At 41.0% G+C, this 21,547-nt stretch overlaps 1 protein-coding gene and 1 long non-coding RNA gene across 4 annotated transcripts; one reads left to right on the top strand and one right to left on the bottom strand.

Moving 5' to 3' along the window:
- Window positions 1-1,347: 1,347 nt before the first annotated feature.
- Window positions 1,348-21,143, top strand: PDCD4 (programmed cell death 4). Of its 3 annotated transcripts, none has more exons than XM_013955863.2 (13): window positions 1,348-1,462; window positions 5,802-5,943; window positions 7,105-7,201; window positions 10,919-11,215; window positions 11,768-11,862; window positions 13,656-13,769; window positions 14,031-14,252; window positions 14,521-14,618; window positions 15,923-16,037; window positions 16,791-16,898; window positions 17,946-18,056; window positions 18,987-19,126; window positions 20,417-21,143. In XM_013955863.2, exons 3-13 carry the CDS (start codon window positions 7,162-7,164, stop codon window positions 20,475-20,477), a joined length of 1,401 nt encoding a protein of 466 aa, XP_013811317.1. In that variant the 5' UTR covers window positions 1,348-1,462; window positions 5,802-5,943; window positions 7,105-7,161; the 3' UTR covers window positions 20,478-21,143. The 3 variants fall into 3 exon arrangements, with proteins under 3 accessions (XP_013811317.1, XP_067156334.1, XP_067156336.1); XM_067300233.1 differs by lacking the exon at window positions 1,348-1,462 and adding an exon at window positions 4,503-4,559; XM_067300235.1 differs by lacking the exon at window positions 1,348-1,462 and adding an exon at window positions 4,874-4,957.
- Window positions 19,121-21,511, bottom strand: LOC106495401 (uncharacterized). Its single transcript, XR_001294441.2, has 2 exons — window positions 21,317-21,511; window positions 19,121-19,721 (listed from the first exon to the last, which is right to left on the bottom strand). It is a non-coding gene; the product is annotated as an uncharacterized lncRNA (long non-coding RNA).
- Between the last annotated feature and the right edge of the window lie 36 nt (window positions 21,512-21,547).

Genomic DNA, 21,547 nt, shown 5'->3' on the forward strand with positions numbered 1-21,547 from the left:
ACCTTGTTATAATAAATGACTCCCTAAGATTTTCTCCCACAGTAAACCAGGTAAAAAGGACAATTATTCTGAGGTTAAGACAGTATTACGTGTATCTGATTATTAGCTTTTAAATGAACTCACTGTCTGGAATTCTATACAGCCAAATGAAGCACTCCATTTTCCTGCACATTGGACAAGTTCAGCCCTTTCCAGAAAATGTCTTTTCGAATGCATGACTGCCTTTTGTTAAGGCAAGAATGAACACATGACAACTGTAACGCAATGGAGACATGCCTGTATCAGTTTTACAAAGCAAACCCAATTCTAAACTTTCTGCCAGGAGGGTGTACTCCGAAATATGAAGAGGGAAGGGGTTTTGTGCACTCTCAGTAGCAAGTCTGGGAAAGACAAGCAAGAGACAGACATAGCGACAAGCAAGCTGTGGTCTGGGAAAGGTTTTTGTCCAAAGCCATTTCAGTGAGTGGCGCTTCGGTTCTCCCACTCAGGCAAACCTGAGCCTTCCATCGCATGCAGATGCCCACCCTCGGCAGGCGCCGCACGCGCAGGTCTGCAGTGCAGCCCAGTCCGAAGTCTGTGGAGGGAACCGCGGGAAGATGTTCAAAAGCAACTCAAATTACTGAGCACTAAAAAAGCAAAGGCAGATTTTAGTATCCTTTCAACCTGGAGCTGACGCTGATTGATGGGATTGCTGTGCTTGCAGTTCATTTTATGAATGCACCTTGAAGCCAGTGCAGAAGATGCAAAATAGAAGTACTTTGAAGGAAAAGAAACCAGAAGGCCAAGAGACAGGCAACTGAACAGAGCAGATTGATTTAACAGATATGATACGTTTTTTTGCTGTCTGCATTATGTGTGGAAATGTATACTCTAAGTGACATAGTAACAGACTAGATGGTAATCAAACAGAACTGCTGAGATGTCAGGATCACAGATGCTGCCTTTTGAAAATATCTAAAACAGAAAGTAAAATGTTGAAAAAATCCACCGTGGGGAGTACAATGAAAATGCTCTATGACATTTCTAACCATTTCTTTCTGCTTTTTACTGGTCTCTCTGGTGCTGGAGGTCTGATGACCTAAGCGAGTAACAACAGCTACAGTTCAAATAAACCTTGATGAAAAGCAAAGGCTGGTAGCGAACTGGCCAGGGCAGCCCGGAGCCACACGGTGTCTATTGTGCACTAGACACTGGACGGGGGGAAGGGCTGCTCCACGCGTTTTGGGGAACTTCAGCCAATGGATTCCTCCCCTGGGTGTTACGGGAGGGCTTGGCCAGCATGTGAGAAAGGGAGGGGAGAGTTTGAAAACAACCCAGCAGGCTCTACGGAAGGAAGAAGGCTAGAAAGTGACCCGCTTGCCTCTGCTCGAGCACTTTGCTCCAGGAGCTCAGCGGCGTTAGGGGTGGGAGCGCAGGAGGAGCCCGCTGGCGTGGGTCAGCGCGGTGGAGGTCCTGGGTGCAGGTAACCCCCGAGCCGCAGGTGTCGGGGAGCTGGTGGAGAGCAGCGCGGCTCACGCAGGGCGCGCTGAACTGCGAATCGGCTAGAAGCTGTCGGAAGAGGGTTTTTTTTCTAAGAATAACTGAACTTGGTCTGAATGATAAATGGGAGGGGAGGAGGGAAATTCTGCTGTTCTGTTTTTATGGGGAATTTGGCAGTATGCTTGCTATTAAGATAGCTGGAGGAGGGAGGGAGAGAGACAGGGAGGGAGGGAGCAGCTCTGTACAGCTCAGGGATTGATGTGTGATTTGGCTGTGTCCTTTAAACGTTACAGGTCATTTTGAGGCTAGAAAGGCAGAAAGAAGTGGTATCTTTTATTAGATTGGCTGATAGAGTGGGAAAATACAAATGAGCTTTCGTGCACATCAGCCCTTTTTCAGGTCACAGTGTTTTAGAAATCAGAAAGCACATACAGTCAAAGCTAAATGAGATTTTCAGTGGTTGATACCCAAGCCGCTAAGAGGCATTTAGCAGAAGAAAGAAAAAAAACGCAACTTTTTCTTGTCTGGAGGTGCACTGGATGGCTCAGGGAGTTTCATCTTTTTTTGATTAATGACCCCACTTTTGGGCCTCTTGGAAGTGGTCCCGTCCTCAATTTTACCAGAAAATCCTCCAGCAATTTTACGCAGTGCTTTAAAATATTTAGTAACAATTGGCATGATGCACGGATGTGGTACTTTGTTGTGTATTCTCTTGTGCAGATTCTTTTTACTGTTTCAGTCTGGTATCTCTGCCATCTCTCCCCTCCTCACTGCAAAATCCCTTTAAGCCTTATCTTCTTTCTTACAGGGGGAAAGTTAATTCCATTATATTTGTTAATAGCCAGAATTTACTTTTCAAATTTCAGTAATGTCACTGTGGTGTTTTGCCTTGCACATGCTAATCAGTGGAGGTGCAAAGAGCAAACTGGAAATTATTTTTTGATTGATGGGAAAGCAACATCTTTGGAGGGTGCCTCTAGGTTGCATGTGAAAATAGTCTTGTATGAACATGCTGAACTTCCCCGACTAGAAAATGTCTGGAACTTAGTGTCTTCATGAACAAGAAAGATTTTCCATTATTTGTCTGATGGGGGAAGTGTTTTTTTCATCACTAAAATATAGCAGTCAAAGAGGATGGCTGAGTAAAAATATTGTGCTGCACAGTCTTTTTAGTAGAATATCATTTGTTGTTTTAATTCTTAAACCTGCTTATGATGATTCATGCAAAGCCAGGCCAATAAATGAGTTTAGAGGCTCTAATACAAGGAAAGTTTGGCTCTTAATTCAGTCAAATCTACACTGATTCAGAGTAGAAATACAGTGGAGTAATATGTAAAGATACTATAAAAGTCAAGTCATAATGAATCAACTGAGGGGGATTCTCTTGCTGGTAGCTGAAAAATCCTGCAATGCAGAAGCACTAAAGCAGAATTGAGGTATATTTTATTCCCTCATAGCACTGAACTGCTATTGCTTAGGCTCTCAGAAGTGAGAAATTAGAGGGAAAACAAGGGATTAGCTGAGGTTTTAGGAGACACTGTGAATGGGGGCAAAATATTTGACAATGAAATGGGACCATCATTTCTAATTAGGTCTCCTTAGGCAGTGTACATAGAATAAACAGGGTAAGTGTAAAGTAATATAAAGTAGAAAATTTGGAGGGCTTTGGATGGACACACATGGTTCAGCTACCAACCCTAAATGTGTGCTGTGTTAAAGAATTTTAGCAATGGAGAAGACTGGCTGCAGCATCTTTTACCTGTCAGCTTCCCTGAAATGAATGAGTCCTATCTGCCGACTTTGAGGCAGTTGTGGTGTCCTCCTGCCAGAATCCCTAAACTGCTGTCCTGTAACACCGAATACAGCAGACAGGGAGCAGGTACGTGGGTCCTGCATGAAGAGGGAACAAAAAAGATCTGAAACCCTGGTGTTAGTCTAGAATAACATAAAGAAGAAGTTTTATATATATATAATATATATTTTGCCTACAAAAATGTAATGGTTTCTAAGTAAAGGAGTAGGACACAGTGCTGAATGGCAGTCAGGAAGAGCTGTCAAAGGCCCCACAGCTATCTTGGTCGTTAGTTTTTGCGCAGGACTCCATCCTCCTTGGTGAGCTTTTGTAGCTCAACCTGCAAAACACCCGTTCATCCCTTCCCGTTTGCTCAGGGAGCAGCTGCTCTCCCACATTCCAGGTTTTGCCATTTCAGATCTAATCTAAAACCTGTTAAAGGCATTGCTAATTGACACTAATGAGCCCCTGAAATGTTAGCAGTCAGGAGATAACGATAAGTGCAGCTTTACCGGTGGGTTGGGGCAGTTAATGGTGTGTTAGATGGGAAAACGTAACTAGCTGGCCTGTGACATGTGCGTTACCCCCCAGGGCACCGCCCCACCCCTGCGCAGGGGATATATATAGCTTTATTCCAGCGTTATTCCAGGTTTGCCTGCGTCCCAGGGCTGCGCACGGGGGGCAGCACAGCCTCCGCGGCTCCCCTGCCCGAGCAGGTACTTCCCTAACCCCCTTCCCCGCCGCCTGCGCCTCCGCGGGCGGGACGAGGCTCAGCGGGAGCCTGCTGCCGGCGAGGCGGCGGCCGTTGCGGCGGCCGGGGGGCCGCGGGGCTGCGCGGCGGCAGGCGAGGCCGTTACCGCCCTGCGCGCCCCGGGGGCGCCTCGCAGCCCCCCGAGGAGCCGCACGTCTCTCCTCGGCGGCCCGGCCGCAGCCCCCCGCGGAGCAAATGGCGCCCCCGGCCTCTCTGTAGCAGGTCGCGCCCCGCTCTCCGGTGGGGCCTCCCCTCCCCCTCCCCGCACGAATGGTTCCTCCCCCCCCGCCGCTCACGCGGCTGAGATGGTTTCGCCCCCCCCCCCCCGCTCTCCCTTCCCTTTCCTGAGGGCTGAGCCCCCCTCCAACCTCCCCGCCGTCCCCACCCACCGGCATCCCCGCCCGCGGATTGGCTGCGCCGGCGGGAGGGAGCCAGCCAATCGGCGGCGGCCGCCCGGGCCCGTGTCGCTGGGGGGAAGAAAACACAAACAAGCAGGGCAGCGGCGGGGCGGGGCGGCACCGCGGGTCGGCGCCGCCGGTAACGGTCCGGCCCGGGGCGGGCGGCGGGCGCGGCGCGAGGCGGCCGGTTGGCGGTTGCCGAGGTGGGGTGGGAGCGGGTCCCCCGGGCGCCCCCCGCGATCACCGCCGCCGGTGCCCCGGGGGTGGCGGCCGCGCTCCGCCGCGCCGGTCGGTGAGAGCGTGAGGCGCCGCGGCGGGCGCTGCTGGGTCGCGGCAGCGCCGAGGGGCCAACGGCCGCGGGCACCTGCGCGCTCGCCATCTTGTCGCGAGCCGCAGCCGCGCCGGGCGCTGCGGCCCCGCCTCGGCCCCCCGCGCTGCATCGCGCCGGCAGCGGCTCTCGGCGGGGCTGCCCGGACCCCGTTTGGCCGCCGTGGGGGTGACGGCCTCTAGCTTGAAGTGATGGGGCAGAGAAAAACCGTGTAAGCGATGCGAGAGTTGCTCCAGGATGTTTCGCACGGGCTAAGGTTGGGGGAAGCTTTGGAGCTTCCCTGAGCCCTCTTGAGGTGCCTCTGCCCCCCCGGTGAGGTAGAAGTGCTCGTGTTGGCTTTCGTGCGTGTGCTCGCGGTGGGTACGGAGACAACGTCTGCGTGTGGCTGTGCGCCTTTCATTGGTGGTTTTCAGTGGCTTCGGAAGTACTCTGGTCTTCTGAACTACTTTAAAGATACTTTTCATATCACCGAGTCATCTTAAGATCTCTTGCATCATTCTCTTTCTCTAGACACTTAAATTTACTTTTTCTTCTGTCCATTTTGGTCCAGTTTTAGCTCTTCTAATGTAAGCTTTGGGTTTATTTATTCTGTTGTTTTTTAATGCGTGTTTTGAGATCTTGTTCTGTGGTTGATCGGTAATAGTGTAGCGCAACTTAGCAAAATATGATTTTTTTGGATACAGAGATAAATACCAGCATTCTGAAGTTTGAGCAGGCCCTCTACCTTGAATTAACAAGAGTCTAGGCTGGGAGAGTGCCTTCCTAAACTGAGGCTATGTCACCTGCTCAGTATAACAGTATGAATTGTAAAGCTCCATTATCCCATCATCCTTGTTATGTGTGAAGCAGGGTACTGATCAGGGTGGATCTCAAAACAGTAGATAAAAGTTGTCTTGTTCTTTGTGTAGCCGTAGGTGGAGAATTACAGCTAGAGCCCTATTTGGAAAAAGCGTTCCCTCACCTGGAAGTTAAACTTGATTACAGATGATGAAATACTTTCTCTTGGTTGTTATTTAATATTTCTTTTTGTTCTTTGTCGTCTTTTTTTTAAAGAAGTGGACAACTGATGGAACATTCCACTGGGAAGAATAAAACTGTTCTTACATGGTAGCTTGCTCAGACTAGACTGAGATCCGTACAAGAAAGCTCTCTAAACAGCAGTGACTTGGAACACTTGGACTCCTGAATGACTGAGGTAATTGAAAGACCTTTGCCTAAAAAATGGTGTGGGGCAGGGAGGACTTTGTATTACACAAAGTCGTTAACTGTTTGGAATTAGGGTTGACATTAGGAAATATAAGATTGTGACAACTTGATACTGTGTCCTAAACCAGAATTTCTTAACTTTCAACCACTTGTGATGAATCATTTGCAGTTAATAGGTCTGTGGTACGGTGGACAGGAGGGGGGAAAACAAGGGAAGAGAAGAAAAGCGGAAGGGAGTGATGTCGTTTGATGTCACAATCTTGCCACTCATCAGTGAGCTGTTTTCAGGGCAGCAGTAGATGAGAAAGGGAAAGGAGAGCTGCTGAATTCTCATATACCAGTAGTATTTACTAGACTACAGAGTGGTTCATGTAAACACTGCAGGTAAGAGTGTGTGATGAATGCTGGAGCCACTTTATTTTTTTTGTGTGCATAAAGGAAAGATGGATGATGCCATCACAGCGTTGACCTGTGCTGGTCTGTAGAACAGCAGCTGCTAGGGAGACAGGGAGAAAGTAGCAGAAAAAGAGGAGTTTCCAACTTTATCCCTTGCTGATTGAATAGTGGGTGTGAAGAGGGTTTGGAGTGTCCAGAAGCACAGATGTGAGAGCTTGACAGCTATATATACATAAGCAGTAAAATGGAACAAAAATGCCTCTTTTGAGGGTTTGTCTGAACTTGATAAAGTAGTACCATATTATCAGTATAGTTAAACCTGAAGAATATTTCTCTTGTGGTTTCAAATATAACATTGATACTGTATGCTTATATAGATAATCCCTTTGCAGAAGGGTTCAGTCTAAGCTGATAGAAGTGACTTTTATCAACTAAAGCTGCCCACAGAGGTCTTTTACCCGTAAAATAACGGCTTTCATCCTGCTGCCTCCTTTATAAGCGACAGAACTGGTACTGCGAAGACATCAAGGTCTCATTCTCGATGTCATAATTTTGTGCTATTAATTATGACATCTAGATAGATGTGTTTAAGGGTGGTGCTGTCTCATGTTACATTTTTTGCTTTCCCAAGGAACTTTTGAGTGATTACAGTTAGTTAATTACATATTTAGTGAGTGAAGCTTTTGCAGCTTTTTACTCATTTAGGATTTAGTCCAGCACTTTTCTTCCTCTAAGCTTCTCTATTTCTGTTTAGGCCTTCAGAGGAAAACGTTAAGACTTTGTGTTTTGTTGTCAATTCAGTTAAGCAACTATGGAAATAGAAAACAAGCACGTTTATGTTAACCCTGCAGGTAAGTGATATATTCAGTATTTTGTATTTAAAATTGCTTGGCTGGCCTGAAGTGTTCTCTGGTTTAAGTTGTATTGCCTGGGGTTTGGTTTGGTTTTAAGAATAAATTCAAAAGTAAAATGTGTAGGTGCATTTGAGAGGGACAAATTCTGCTTTTATGTAGCTGTTTATCTTAAAATTAGAGGAAGAAAATGATGAAAGATTTGACTGGAAGCAGGCTGGAATGGGAAAACTTTACTCAATATGTGTTAGAGACCATCCTGAAATTGACTGTTTTGTCCATATCGCAAATGTATTTTTTAACAGGGTGGTGTTAATGCAGTATCAAGTTTTTATGTCTTCCAAAGGTTGTAATGATTTGCACTGACCTTCTTATACCAAAGAGGAGTTGTGGGCTTCTGATGTTTTTCAGAGGAGGGAGAAAAAAAAGAGATTATGTAATGCAATTGAAGTTGCAACATGCTGTAGATGAACTGTTATTTTAATATTACTACCAGAATTTAATTAAATACTGTGGCAGATGCATTGCCTCTCAACATTTTAGAGTTACATTTGGATAAAGATGTGAGACTGCTAGATATCTAAATTCAGCTAATTTGGCCAAATGAAATTTCTGTGTAGATAAGTATTTGCTGAATGTTCTTTTTGTTATTTAAAGTAGCTCTATATAAGCACAGATCTTAAGTGTGCCTGCTAGGGATTATAGGAGGTTAGTAAGACTGATTTGGATAACTTCAATATATAGCAAGCAAAGCCTTAAAGTTTTTAGAACACTATTCCTGCTTATATGTGCTTACGTGTATGTTATATGATGTAAAAACGTGAAACTGAAAGGAAGATCAGCCTCATTTTATTTGTACTTTTGATTTTATGAAATTACTGATTTTATAAACTCTTCAAAATAAATGCTGTAAAGAAATAATTTGAAGGTCGGCTTAACATCTTGATGTAATTTTGTGGTAGAAGATGGCAGTTTAGAATATACTCATGCATCAGTGGCACACACATCAAAACTAGTATAACCATTTAATCTATTTGTTCATCATAACTTGGTAACTAATAGTGGAGGGTCGGTTGGTCACAGAATTATGTAGAAGGAGTCAGGTTTCAGGTGGAAGTAATAGTGTTATATTAAAAAAAATGATGTTTAGTAATGCAATGAGAAATACTGAGTCTTATGGTTGGGATGTTTCCTGTGGAGGATTTCCTTTAGTCTCAAACCTGAGATCAGGATTGTTTAAGGAGGTTGAACGATAGTCTGCCCCTTTTTTCCTTGGTAGTCAGATTCAGGACTGACTTGTGTTTGTTAATTCTAGAACAGTTTATTTGAAAACAGAGGGAAGTGGTCATTGAGGAATGTAGGTCCTGGACAGCCAGATTGCAGGTCTAAGCTGGAGAAATTAAGATTGGGCATGAAGAAGAATTTTAATTCAGTTGTTCTCTGAGATGAGCTGGTTGTGCTGATGGATGGGTGAAGGAAACCTGTTCTGTTTGGTTTAGCTTCCCCTCTCCCCACTAGGTTTATGCAAATCTATCCTTATTTTATTAAAATATTAGACAAACTGAGAAAGCTTGTTGTGGGAATTTTTTTCCGGACATGATGCATACTTTATTTTGCTTGCTGCATGCATAAAAGGAATGCTTTGTGGGAGTAATGAGTGGAAAGATGAAGCTTAGACTGGAATGACTGCATTATTGTTCAGCTGAAGTATTCCCATCTGTGAACACCGATAGCTACCTGTTACTACTTTGATCATAAAGAAGGCAATTGCATTAAGCTTTCTTCTTTCTGTAGTGTAGTATCCTCTTTGATATTGGTAAGTGCTTTGAGGTTGGAAATGTTTCATTAGTGCACTTTGTTTTCAAAACTTTTCATGAACCTATTTTTAATTGAAAAAAAAATACAGTTTTGAGAAATATGGCCAAGTGAACATTGTTAATCACCATGTATAGAAATGGTGAGGTAAAACATTTCAGGTAAGTTCAAATACAAGTTTAAAATATTCTTCATGTTCTGAGCTGATGCTGTGAACTTTTCTGTAAAGTAGGCTTGGTACAGCTGGAAAAGCATCTTCTGCATGCCTCACCAATGTTCTTCCTAAGACTGGGGCTGTAGGTTTTTCTTAGACTCTAGTGAATCAACAGGAAAAGGGCTTTATAACAGAACTTAAGGCTTTTGCCTTTATGCATGTTTGTTCTAATTTGCAGGACTTTCCAGGGTATTAACTGGAATGTTAAATAGGTCCCCTTTTTTATGGGTTAAGAAAGGGGAGGAAGAAATTCTAAAGGCTGTTTTAATAAAAGTCTGCTTAATAATTGAGTTCATGTGGAGAAGATTATAATTTTGTGAAGTAAGGACCTTAGGTCCAAATATCAAATGTGTATTAGCTTCCTGAAAGAGTGAAAATTACTGCACTTCTGAGTGCCCTGAGATATTCACAGATCCTTAAGTTGAGAGGTGGGTTTTGGGGATGGGGAGAGGGATGATACTTGTACAGTGTAGGAAGAAGGTTTTAATAGGCAATTAGCTTTGTTTCATTTTATTTATGGTAGGGCTGAGGAATAAACAGCAATTTTAGAAACAGGCTTGACATAGCCCACGATAAAAGACGGTGCCTTTTCTGGGCCTGTAAAAGGAATATAGTTGGTGTGGGGAGTGTTTTTGTTTTCTTTTGTTTTTAAGATGATAGCTCCAGTGAAATTGTAGAGTAAGCATTTGTTACAATAATTACTCTAATCTTATTTGTTGTATGAGCTGGTGTTTGGATTTTGCTAGGTAAGTAAGCACTTAGGGTTTGCAAAAAATGGCAGACTGAAAAACACTGGAGGCTTCATCCTGCAGGATACTGGTGTATCATAGGAGGTTAAGGTGGTGGAATTGTTACATCAGGACTTGTAGTCTTGGGCCTTATTTGTTATCCTGTTTAACTCATTCATTTCTCTCCCTCTTTCATCCCCTCTCCTTCTTTTCAAGGCTAGAAAGAATCAATCCTGTTTAATCTCCTGATTTGGAGGGTGGGAACCTAGCAAAGAAAAGGGAATTGATCACATTTTTTCAAAATTCTTTTTTTTTTTTTTAGTGAGTCTTTGTTACCAAACTCTGGGCTTTGTATGGAACTGCATTTTTTTTCATAGCTTCAGTAACAAAAGAAAACAGAGTGAACTTGTGTATGTATTCCTATGAGTCTAAATCATTGCTTTCCCGGCAGGTGGTCTGTGTTAAAAATCCTCAAATGAGAGGAATGTTGGTTGATGATTTAGGAAATTAATTTCACTTTGGTGAATAATCTGTTAACATTAGTGAGTTCTTACAGAATTTACTGCACTGGCAGTTTTGTTTGTTTCTAAATCAAGAGATGAGTGGGTGGCATGATAACTAGGCACTTGGATCTTAAGCACTTAGGAATTCTGATAGACTTTGTTTAACAAGGGTGGAGTTTTACAAACAGTTAAACCACAGAAATGGTTTATTTGCTTTCCCTCTCTTGACCTGTGCTCTATTTAGGTTGTGGATAACCTGTGTTGGGGAGTAAGGAACTCCTTATTACTGTGATGTGTAGACATATTAAAGAAAAAGTCTGTCTTAAAGCTGTTGGAAGTAAAAGAGTTCTATTTAATTTTAGTGTTGTAATCCATTTTAAATACACAATGGTTTTGGTAGTTTGACAGAAAATTGTTTAAAACAATAAATGAGATTTTTACTGTGTCTCTCTTTAAGAACTCAATCTAAGTGATGCACCATTTTCTGGTGATGAAGAAAATGGTGGGTCTGAGGAGCAAAAGAGTGAAATCAATGGAAATTGGATTCCTGCAACTTCAATTACTGAAGCTAAAATAAATGCTAGAGCAAAAAGACGATTGCGGAAGAATTCTTCTCGAGATTCTGGGAGAGGAGACTCTGTTAGTGACAATGGAGAGACACCGAAGACTGGAGTTGTTGTACCAACAAGCCCAAAGGGGAAAGTCCTGGACAGGCGATCCCGGTCTGGAAAGGGAAGGGGTCTACCAAAGAAAGGTAGGTGTAGCCTAGCAAAGAAAGCACCATTAGATTCTGTCCAAAAGCATAGCATTTTTTTCCCATTGGGAATCATTTTTGTAAACAGCGATCTCTGTGCAGGCGCTTGGTTCTTTGTTAGGTACAGCAATAGCAGATAGCAATCTTGGACAGAATTTTGTATCTGTATCATTAAAGAACTTCTGTCTTTAAGGTATGTACCTTTTATGAGTATATTTAATACACAGATTTGAACGGTTGTGGTGGAGGTGATTCACAGGACTATTACTAATGCAAACCTGAAAGCATGGTTATATTTTGAAAGCACAGTTGTTTCAGTTTTCAGTTATTCTTGTGTTGTTTTGCACTGCTAGTATCCTACTGGAAGGAGGTTAAACGCTAATCGCTAAAGTGAGAACATGTCAGACAAACACTTCTGCCCTTTTCAGCATATACCCTGCAAAGTAAGAGATGGGCACAAGCTGTGGTATATTGTCTTTGAGTACAGGATTGTTGTGTTCAGTTAAAAGTATTCTTTGTAAGCTAGCTGTTCTCACTGTCCTGTTTTGCCAGGTGGAGCAGGTGGTAAAGGAGTCTGGGGAACACCAGGTCAAGTGTATGATTTGGAAGAAGTAGATATTAAGGATCCTAATTATGATGATGACCAGGTAGGCAAATACCTTCTTTGCACAATGTGCATTTTGATTTCCTTTATTCATTACAATTGCTGTGATGTTCATACTAATGAAAGTGTGGCCTTGCGAGTTATGTGAACGTTGGCCTGGCCATACTAAGTGCTCATTTTTATGTTCAAGAATGGATTATTGACTAGTTAAAGACGACTGCTGTATAAGTATGGTAGTGTAACATTCACAGATCTTACTTCAAGCTTATTTCCTCTTCCTTTGCCCCACTAGGCAGCACCCTTTTTGAAGGTGTGTTCTTCTAGTGCTGGTCCTCATGGAGGCGAATGTTGCAGTGCTTCCCTAAACTGCAAATCAGCACCACGTTAAAAATGCAGACTTTCTCATGATGGGAGATTTTGGTCTTGGGGGAAAAAGATCTCTTATGGATTTTTCTCTTCCATCTTCTCCCATCCCTCCCCACATCTTACATTTTTGTTGTATAAACACTCTCAATTAGTGCAAGCTAGATAGCCTGGATTTTTTTCGTTATGTATTTATTTAGGATTTGTTGTGGAAGGTTGCCCCTCACAACAATATTGTTGGCAAGGGTCGGGGCGGGGGAGTAAAGCTCACTGGTCAAATGATGCTTAATAAACTTAAGTCATTAAGGAAAGGAGAATTACAAACACTGATTGCTGAAGTCTCTAAGATCAATACATTTGTGAGATCCTAAGTAAATTCTTTATAACTTAAAGCAACCACCATCACTCTGCTTGAGCAGAGACTGTAGCCATAGCTGCTAAGAGGGTGAATGTGGTACATCAGAACCTTGCCTTCAGAATCTTTTTTTCCCAGCAATTCAAAGAATTACCTTAGCAGAGATAGCTATTGAATGAAGCTGCTGATTGCATAAAAGAAAGCTGAATGAATATTGCATGGGACTCCATTCCATGATTAGCTTCACTGAGGTTGTTAACAGAGGCTGGTGTGGTGGAAGAACAGGCATTTTGCCTTCTCCTGTAATTCTTGGTCATGGAAGGCTGCTTTTGAAAAAGCATTAGTTGGAAACTTCTTTGTTTAGATTTCTTTGATCTGTAGTATTGCTCTGAATGTTACTACTGTGCTCTGTGAGGAGTGGGGAGCTGAATTATGGTGGGAGATGTGGCTGTACTGGAAGTCTGGTCTTACACACAGTGCTCTACAGGACCAGGTTGTACAGGGGGCATTTGCTGTGCGATTCTTTTTTTCCCCTTAGGGAATGTTTTCACTCAAATACCCTGAAAATGCCTTTTCTCTGTCACGCAGATGTGTACATGCTAGTGCCTGTCTGGTCACGCAGTCGCTAGGGAAGGGGGAAATGGGCAGGCTTGCTGTCAGGGACTGGAATGCAGCTTGCAGGGAAAGATGCTAGAAGTCAAATCTTGTGCTGTGGCACAGCTACCTCTGCTGCGCTGGTACAGGAGTTTCCGCTGCCCTCCTTTCAGTACGCGGTGCCTAAGTACTTGATCTCTGTGTTCATGCAGCGTCAGCAGAATCCCAGGAGTACTGTGGAGTGCTCACCATTGTGTGACAGTAAATTCAGCTTTCTGGTTGAATTCAGCTAACAGTAAATTCAAACTATAAGGAGCATGACATTTAGCCAGCTTTATTGACTTCCCGCAGTTTAACTGTAGAGACGTAATCTATTAGTTTCTGATAGAATCTTGACTGGCAGGAGCATGCAGAAAGCATTAATGATTTAGAAGATATTTTCATGCTAGCAAAACTGTGTAAGATCTAAGAAGATGCAATATTGTTTACAAAAGTGTATATGTTTTTGTTGCCTTTTAAAATAGGAGAACTGTGTCTATGAAACGGTAGTTTTGCCTCTGGATGAAAGAGCATTTGAGAAAACTTTAACACCAATCATACAGGAATATTTTGAACATGGAGATACTAATGAAGTTTCGGTATGTCACATGTTTATTTGTTTATTTTAGGAGGCAGCCCTGTAGTGTACACAGGAGTCCAACAGCTAGCTATTAATGGATATATAAAGATGTTGGCAAGGAATGTGCAATTAGAATACCTAAATAGTTGCTTCTGCTCATGCAATAAAAATAAAGATGTGTGTATATGTGTGTGTATATACAAAATGTCATAGTTTTTTTATATTATATATAAAAAAATATATATTTTTAAATCTGTTTTATTTTTCAAATCTTATTTAGGAAATGCTAAAGGATTTAAACCTCGGAGAAATGAAATACAGTGTGCCGGTGTTGGCTGTTTCCTTGGCATTAGAGGGGAAGGCTAGTCACAGGGAGATGACATCCAAGCTTCTCTCTGACCTTTGTGGGACAGTAGTAAGCAAAACTGATGTGGAAAAATCATTTGATAGACTACTTAAAGATTTACCTGAATTGGTTTTGGATTCTCCCAAAGCACCACAGGTATATCTGAATTTTTTCCTGCTTGTATTCAAAAGCTTTTTAATTTTGGTTAAAACTGATCAAGTAGACTGAAATAGGCTCTGTGTCTGAAAAATACGCATGCATTGTCTTTGTCTCTAATCCCCTATCTAATTTCGCAGGCTGTGTTTTTACTTTGAGATGACTCATTTAATAAATGAAACCTGAAAACCAAGTGTGTTAGAATTGTCTGTTTAGAACTGCTTTGAAATTCAAGGTTTATTTAAAAAGTGCCTCTGTTTTGTTGCAGTTGATGGGCCAGTTTATTGCTAGAGCTGTTGGAGATGGGATTTTAAGCAGTACTTATATAGATGGCTACAAAGGCACTGTGGATTGCACCCAAGCTCGGTAATTTACTTGCTTTCTATAGTTGCAGTTTTCAGTTTCAAAGGCCAAGCAAATAGATTGAAAATTTAGGACTTTAGGATAAATCATGTGGTTCTTTATTAATTCTTCTTGTTTAATTTAAAATGAACTGAAAGAAATGCACAGAGAGTGTCTGTCACAAAAGAAAAAAAAATCCAGAATGACTCAGATCAGAGGAGAAATATTGCAAGTGCTTGAAGAATAATGTTAATACATTTGAATTCAGTCAGTGAGGTTTGTTGTCCAGCTTATGTTTAATTAAAAAAAAAAGGGCTGAAACAAGAAGTGACTATAGAAGGCTTTGTCTTAGAAAAAGCTTTAATGTGACTAATGAGTAAATATAGCATCAGGACAACTGCTGTAAATATGGTGTGAAATTCTATTCTGTTTGCAGTGATTGTAGTTGGATACTTTAAAAAAGGAGGTCAATGCTTAGTTGCCTAACTTGAGGGTTAAAGTTGTGCAAATTATCAGTAATATAAATGTCTCATGCAGTTTTAAACATTTTAGCCTGCACAGTGCACATCTGGTATGCTTGCCCGTCTCTGCTATTTCTTGGACAGTCTGCTGCTTGGTAATTCTGGCTCTTGCATATAGTAGTTGTTACTGGCTAGCCTTAGTGTGAGCAATGGGACACAACTATTCCTGCTTTAGTTGAATGGTACTTAATTGGATCTGAGATTTTTTTTTTTTCTTGCCCCAATTCCTTTTTTCTTCCTTTTTCTCAGTGAACTGACAAGCTTCCTTAATTTACTGTGTCTCCTTGCAACTACATATTTGCTTTCCAAAGGAGTATTTTGACTTAAATTCCCAAGGTTTCACAGCTCTTTAGACCGAAACAGAAAATAATGTTTCAGCAGAGAAGCCATTCTTTAGCTCAGAAGCAATTCAAGCCTTGTTTGAGATTCACATGCCAAGCTGCATGCTTGGAGGAGCCCAAATAGAATTCATCTCTGCATAAGAAAATATTAAGTTCTCTCATAAAAATGTTGCAGGTTCTGCACTGATGACTGAGATCCGCTATCAGTGCAGGACTACTGTCTGTCCTGAGCATGGTATAACCAGAAGTGTAAAATTTGTGGAAAGAGAAATTGGGGAGCTAGCTTGCTGGCTTTTTGATTGAGATGTCTGCATGGAGTTACTAATGAAGTCTTCCCAGAGATCTGGTCACTGACTTTAGCATGAGCACTGTGCCTAAAAAGGAATGGAAGGGGGAAAGTGTAGATATTACAGATTTTCTGTTAAGTTTTGTAATAACTTCCTAAAACACAAACTTTGCTTTCTAGAGCTGCACTTGACCGAGCTACTGTGTTGCTGAGTATGACGAAGGGTGGAAAGCGTATAGACAACGTGTGGGGGTCAGGAGGTGGCCAGCAGTCTGTGAAACACCTTGTGAAAGAGGTAGCTGACTTGTACAAAACTCTTGAGTTTACTGCTTGTCTAAGCTTATGTTTGGGATGGAGCAGAGAGATGCATATATCCTGTAACAAAATGATGTCAGAGTGGGTTTTTGTAGTTCTTAAACTGATGTTTTGTTGATTGAAATGGATGCCTAATATTAGTCAGTGCTGAGAACATACCGGCAATGCAGAATATGAACTAGGATACATTTATTTTTGCTTACAGCTTTAAGAGTTTACAATGGAAAAGGTAGAGTAATAGAAGAGCCAAGGTAAAAGCTGGCAGTATCAGTTTGTTTTTTGACATCATTGATTAAAAACACAGTAGAAACAAAATTGGAGGAAGAATCAGGAAACTTCAGAGATCCAAACTAAGGAGTAGGGAAAGGTTTAAAGGAAACAGTCATGTTATAATTTCTAGGTTGTGAGCATAACAGATGAGAGGAGGAAGAGTTCAGGGGAGAAAAACTTGATCATAGCCATGTTAAGATTCCCATCACCATGAAAGGTTATCAAGCAGCATTTCTAGTGCTTGTGTGTCTGTATACACTATGGATAAGTATTTGGCTTATTTTGTGTTTCACATTGCTGATAGCACTCAATTTAATGCCATTTATTAGAAGAAAAAAAATAGCTGCAAGTTTTGGGAACTAACTTGCTGCTAGGTGGGTTGCAGATTATCAAAACAGTTAACAGCTTTTAAATTTTTATATCTAATTAGCATTGGTTTTTTGTTTGTTTTAAAATTCAATAGATTGATATGTTACTGAAGGAATATTTGCTTTCTGGAGATGTATTGGAAGCTGAACGTTGCCTTCAGGAGCTGGAAGTACCCCATTTCCACCATGAACTTGTATATGAAGTAAGGAGAAATCAGAGTCCCTCTAATGATTGTCAGTAATAAAAACAGACTTTGTTTTGTTTTGATGTGGGCGTGTAAATAATGTAACTTGAATCTGAAGCTCAGGTTGCATGTTCTGATGTTATTTGAATAACTAAAGTGAAGTTTGTGTACTCATTTGTGTGCACTTTGTACAACAAGTAAACCATTGGTCCCTCTGGGAAGATCCAGAATTAAATTTTGTTTGTTGGGTAAATAGGTGCATTCAGAGAGTTAGAGATTATTGAAATAGAGCTTTTTTTTTTCTACTAAGGAATAGCAGCAAAAAGCATACTTTTGTTTTAGTGTTTCCTTTTAGTTGCAAACTTACTACAACAGATTTCAGACATCTGGATATTCTAAATTGTATGTTTTAAATTACACAGCTTCCTTTGCATGGTGGAATTGTTCCATCTAGTACGTTTGTAAAAGCTTTGAGTATATGAGAGAAAGATCTTCCTCTGCTGCATCTGGAAGATTGTTCTTATTTGTATTCTTTTTACCTGCTAAATCAAGAAGTGCTTGTTTACCATTAAAACTGAACACCCACAATCTAAAACAGTCTGCATTTTCTCTTTTGAGTAACTTGACTCCATTTAGCAAATTTCTTAGGAATAAAAAATAATCTTTTTTGCTTGTTGGAGCTTTTGGAGATTGGCAGATTTTTAAACCTCTTTCAGATTCTTCTAAGATCATAGATAAAAATTTCACAAAATTAATTTCCATCTATAGTGCAGCAACCGTATGAATATGGTCATGTATCTCAAGTCAGGCAATGCTCTTTACTCTGTCTACTCCTTTCTCATTTTTCATCGCTTGTATCTTTATTCGAGTAACTTTCCATCAGTCTTTCTTTTCAAACGATAATATACTGGAATTGTGAGTCCTTACAACAAATGGACTTACCTCCCCAGAAAATGCACAATACTGCATCTATTGTTATTAATTTTTGCACTTTATATGCTTGCACAAGATGTGCTTGAACCACTGTTGTCTTTTTAGTTAAAAGGCTTGCATAATTTGTTTCAGGCAGTGGTGATGGTTTTGGAGTCAACTGGAGAAAAGACTTTTAAAATGATACTGGATTTGTTGAAATCTCTCTGGGGGTCTTCTGTCGTTACTATGGACCAAATGAAGAGGGTAAGTGTGTCATTTGGAGAATATTGGGTAAGGTCTCCCCAAATTTGTGCAGTTTTTACTGCCTCCCTCCTCCCCCCCCGTCCTTCTGTATCCTATGCAAAAACCTGTCACTGATGTATACAATATGTAACAGTGCTTGCCATGTGCCAGAGGAAATACAAATGAATTCTGAGCAGTAGTTCATTGTAGAACTGAGGGGAACTGAATTTTTAAATTTTCTGTTGAAGAATTTCAACTGATCTTATGCAATTAAATGATTAAAAACTAATCATTTAAAATGCTACAATATGGCTTCATTTTTTTAAAAAAATTTCTTTTTAACCAGTAGTTCTTCATAATTGAAGAAGTATAATGAGACCCACTTAATTAGAAATATCAACTAGAACAGTATATAGAAGCCTATATTTTACTAAATTAGCATAATTCGTGACTTTGCTTCCAGCTATGAACACTGGACAGTTGTGCTATCCTGGGGCAAACTGGGTACCAGACTAAGACTCGTGGCAAACTTTCCCCAATCATCCTGCTGGAGGGAAGTGATGAAGTCATCTCTGGTTGGCACAAATATTTCCCTTGCTGCATAGTGGTGGAGATTTGCGGCCTGTATTTTTTTTATTTACCTGGCATAAATAGTAAGTTTTCTTCCATGCGATAGCCACCAGGCTAATACATATGTTCTGTACTGCCTGGTTTTATAATTTTTTTTCGGAGTCTTAAAAATTCTGCTAGTGTTTTTATGTTTGTAGGTAGTTGTGTAATACCATGATATTGACTGGTATTATACCTTGTTTTTCTGCTAACTTGCAGCTCCTCTGGTTTAGGTTTGTTGAAACTGTTTATAGAATACATGAAATTACATGAAAATTTATCCTACAAAAAATTGTAGTGAAATCATAGAATAACCACATCATTTGAATTGTTACACTGCAGGGCTATGAACGAGTTTACTGTGAAATCCCAGATATTAACCTGGATGTGCCACACTCCTATTCTGTGCTTGAGCGGTTTGTAGAGGAATGCTTTCAGGCTGGAATAATTTCCAAACCACTGAGAGACCTCTGTCCTTCAAGGTACTTGTTTTATTATAGATAGGTGAAGGCATAGGAATAGGGGAATAGAGGAATAGGGGTTGGACTGGGAAGGAAAGGAGTTTATTGTAAAGGTGCATTGGTTTGAAGCCTGTTACATGGAGACTGTGATAAATAGTTGAGGAAAGTAAGCCTCTGGAGAGTCTCGGGCAGCGTGCCTGCCTGTCTGCTTTCCAGAGGAGGAAGACCTGCTTCTTCTGTTTTGTTAGTTTGCTTGGCAGAGATCAGCGCAGTCCTGAGATGCAAGATTTGGGTGTCCCAATGACTCACGTAGTGACAGTGGGAAATCAGACAACTATTTGCAATTTGCTTTTAAAAAACTGTTTAAATGAACATACTAAAATGCATTAATAGAGTTCTAAAATCAATCAGATTGATTATGTCAAAGGGAATAGGCCATTTATGTGGTATAAGCTCTGAACGCCTAATCCTTTACGATCTGTGTATCATGTGGTTTGTATAGTGTTGTTTTGTTATTGTTTACTTATTCATAGCATAAATAATCATGTCTGATCTGCAAGTACTCGGTATTCTGTTTTCTCCTTACTGGTCACTATAGATCCATAAATTCTTCTTTCTGTGGAGAATAAACACAGTTTTGTTAAATTTGATGTTAACATTTTTTTTCCCCAATTGTGTGTGTTGGGAATACTATTTGTTAGATGGATCTTTTCCAGTCTGGGTGTGTTGTTAGACTACTTAAACATTATCATCTTCCCAGCTGGCAATTGGTTTAGGTTTTGAAATTTTGGCAACTTTATCAGAGACAGCCCCTACTTGTGGATTCTGGACTTAAAATTGAGCTTGTGTATATCTTTATGATATTAAATGTTTTGCAAGCCTGGGGTGTGGGAGGGTTGAAAGTCATCTCCGCAACAAAAGCGTGATTATACTTCAGTACCAGTAAATATACTGAGATGCATTTTTGACTTGCATACTTCTGCTTTGGTTAGAAAATGCCACTTCTAGGCCTTCAAGCCAGCATTTTTTGCATGTGTTAATGATAATGTTAAATATTTAAAGATCAGCAAAGCAGAAAATAATTGAGAATGCAAGTTTTGAAAAGCTTCTTACAAACACACCTATATGTATTTAAATATTGACAGATTTAAGCAATTTATCAAGTGATGAAGACTTTATTAGCTAATCTTGCTGAACTTGTACATCTCGTATTGACTCCCAAGACCAAGTGAAGATTTTCAGTAATAGATAAGAAAATACAACTGATGCTACTTTGAACTTTCTAAAAAGACACTTTCTATTTTCTTACAGGGGCAGAAAGCGTTTTGTGAGTGAAGGAGATGGAGGTCGTCTTAAACTAGAAAGTTACTGAATGTGAAAACCAACTCCTGAAGCCTTAAAAGTTTAAAGGGAAGAAAGATGTGTATATATATACACATATATATGTGTGTATGTGTACCCATACACACACATAATACACCAAAATTTTAACGAGTTGCTTAGCACAGTTCATATTTTTTTAAAAGCATGTGTTTTGGGAACAAATCATTTTTTAAATAGTTTTATAAATTTCAGGAAGAAAACTCTTTGGGCATGTAGTAAAACAACTGGCCACTCCGCTGTGGTGGTGCCTTCAAATAAGCTATCTTTTTATAAGTGCCATATGTTTATGACCTAATCATTCCATGTTTGCATCGATGTCTAACTGCCGCTCTTTCTTTCAAAGACAGTGTTTTCATCATAAAATCACTGGTTTATACAAAGCTTTACAGAAGGGTCAAGTTATGCTGCTGTGACCCCATTTTCATTGCTGCTGAAGAAATACTGTGCTTTGGGAGGAAAAATAGTTGTTTCTTTGTTTTAAAGAGCCCAGGAAAATGGGGTTGGGTCATAAGATGAATTCATCTGTTCCAGAAGAGAAGACTGGTAGGTTTTAGATTTTCTAGCTACCACTTACCAAACTGGTCTTTTTTTTTTTTATGTAACTGGAAAAGTGAAAAGTTCTGGTAGAACATATTAAAAAAATTTTTTTTGTGAAGCTGTCCTTTCTGCCTCCTGTTTTTTAAACATTTTTTTATGAAGACGGGGTTTCTAAACTCCATGCACTAGAGCTTTGCATCTAACACCACCTTTTTTGTATTACAGCATACAGAAGAGCACTGACTGATTAAGCGAATGGTAAATATTTACTAAAAATGCTTTTGAAACCACCTGTGGCTTGCATAGGAGTATCGGGGAGGGGGGGAGATATTTTGGTATCGCGCACAGTGCTGCTCTGACAAGCCGGTGAACAGGGGCAGGGCTGTTTCACGGCACCGCGCCGTAGCGGCCTCCCCCCGCCGTGTTTCGGTTTTGTTGGGCGACACCGGCTGCCGCGGCGCTGCCCGGGGCCGGGCCGGGCCTAGGGCCGCGCCGCCTCCTGCTGCTGCGCCGCCTCCAGCG

Source organism: Apteryx mantelli, chromosome 7 (genome assembly GCF_036417845.1).
Source record: "Apteryx mantelli isolate bAptMan1 chromosome 7, bAptMan1.hap1, whole genome shotgun sequence".
Classification (NCBI taxonomy): domain Eukaryota; kingdom Metazoa; phylum Chordata; class Aves; order Apterygiformes; family Apterygidae; genus Apteryx; species Apteryx mantelli.

What these genes read in the sequence shown, in the direction of transcription:
- PDCD4 (XM_013955863.2), top strand. Translation starts at nt 7,162, where the DNA reads ATGGAAATAGAAAACAAGCACGTTTATGTTAACCCTGCAG. An exon ending in CGTTTATGTTAACCCTGCAG is followed by an intron (nt 7,202 to 10,918) that starts GTAAGTGATATA and finishes TCTCTCTTTAAG; the next exon opens with AACTCAATCTAAGTGATGCA. An exon ending in AAGGGGTCTACCAAAGAAAG is followed by an intron (nt 11,216 to 11,767) that starts GTAGGTGTAGCC and finishes CTGTTTTGCCAG; the next exon opens with GTGGAGCAGGTGGTAAAGGA.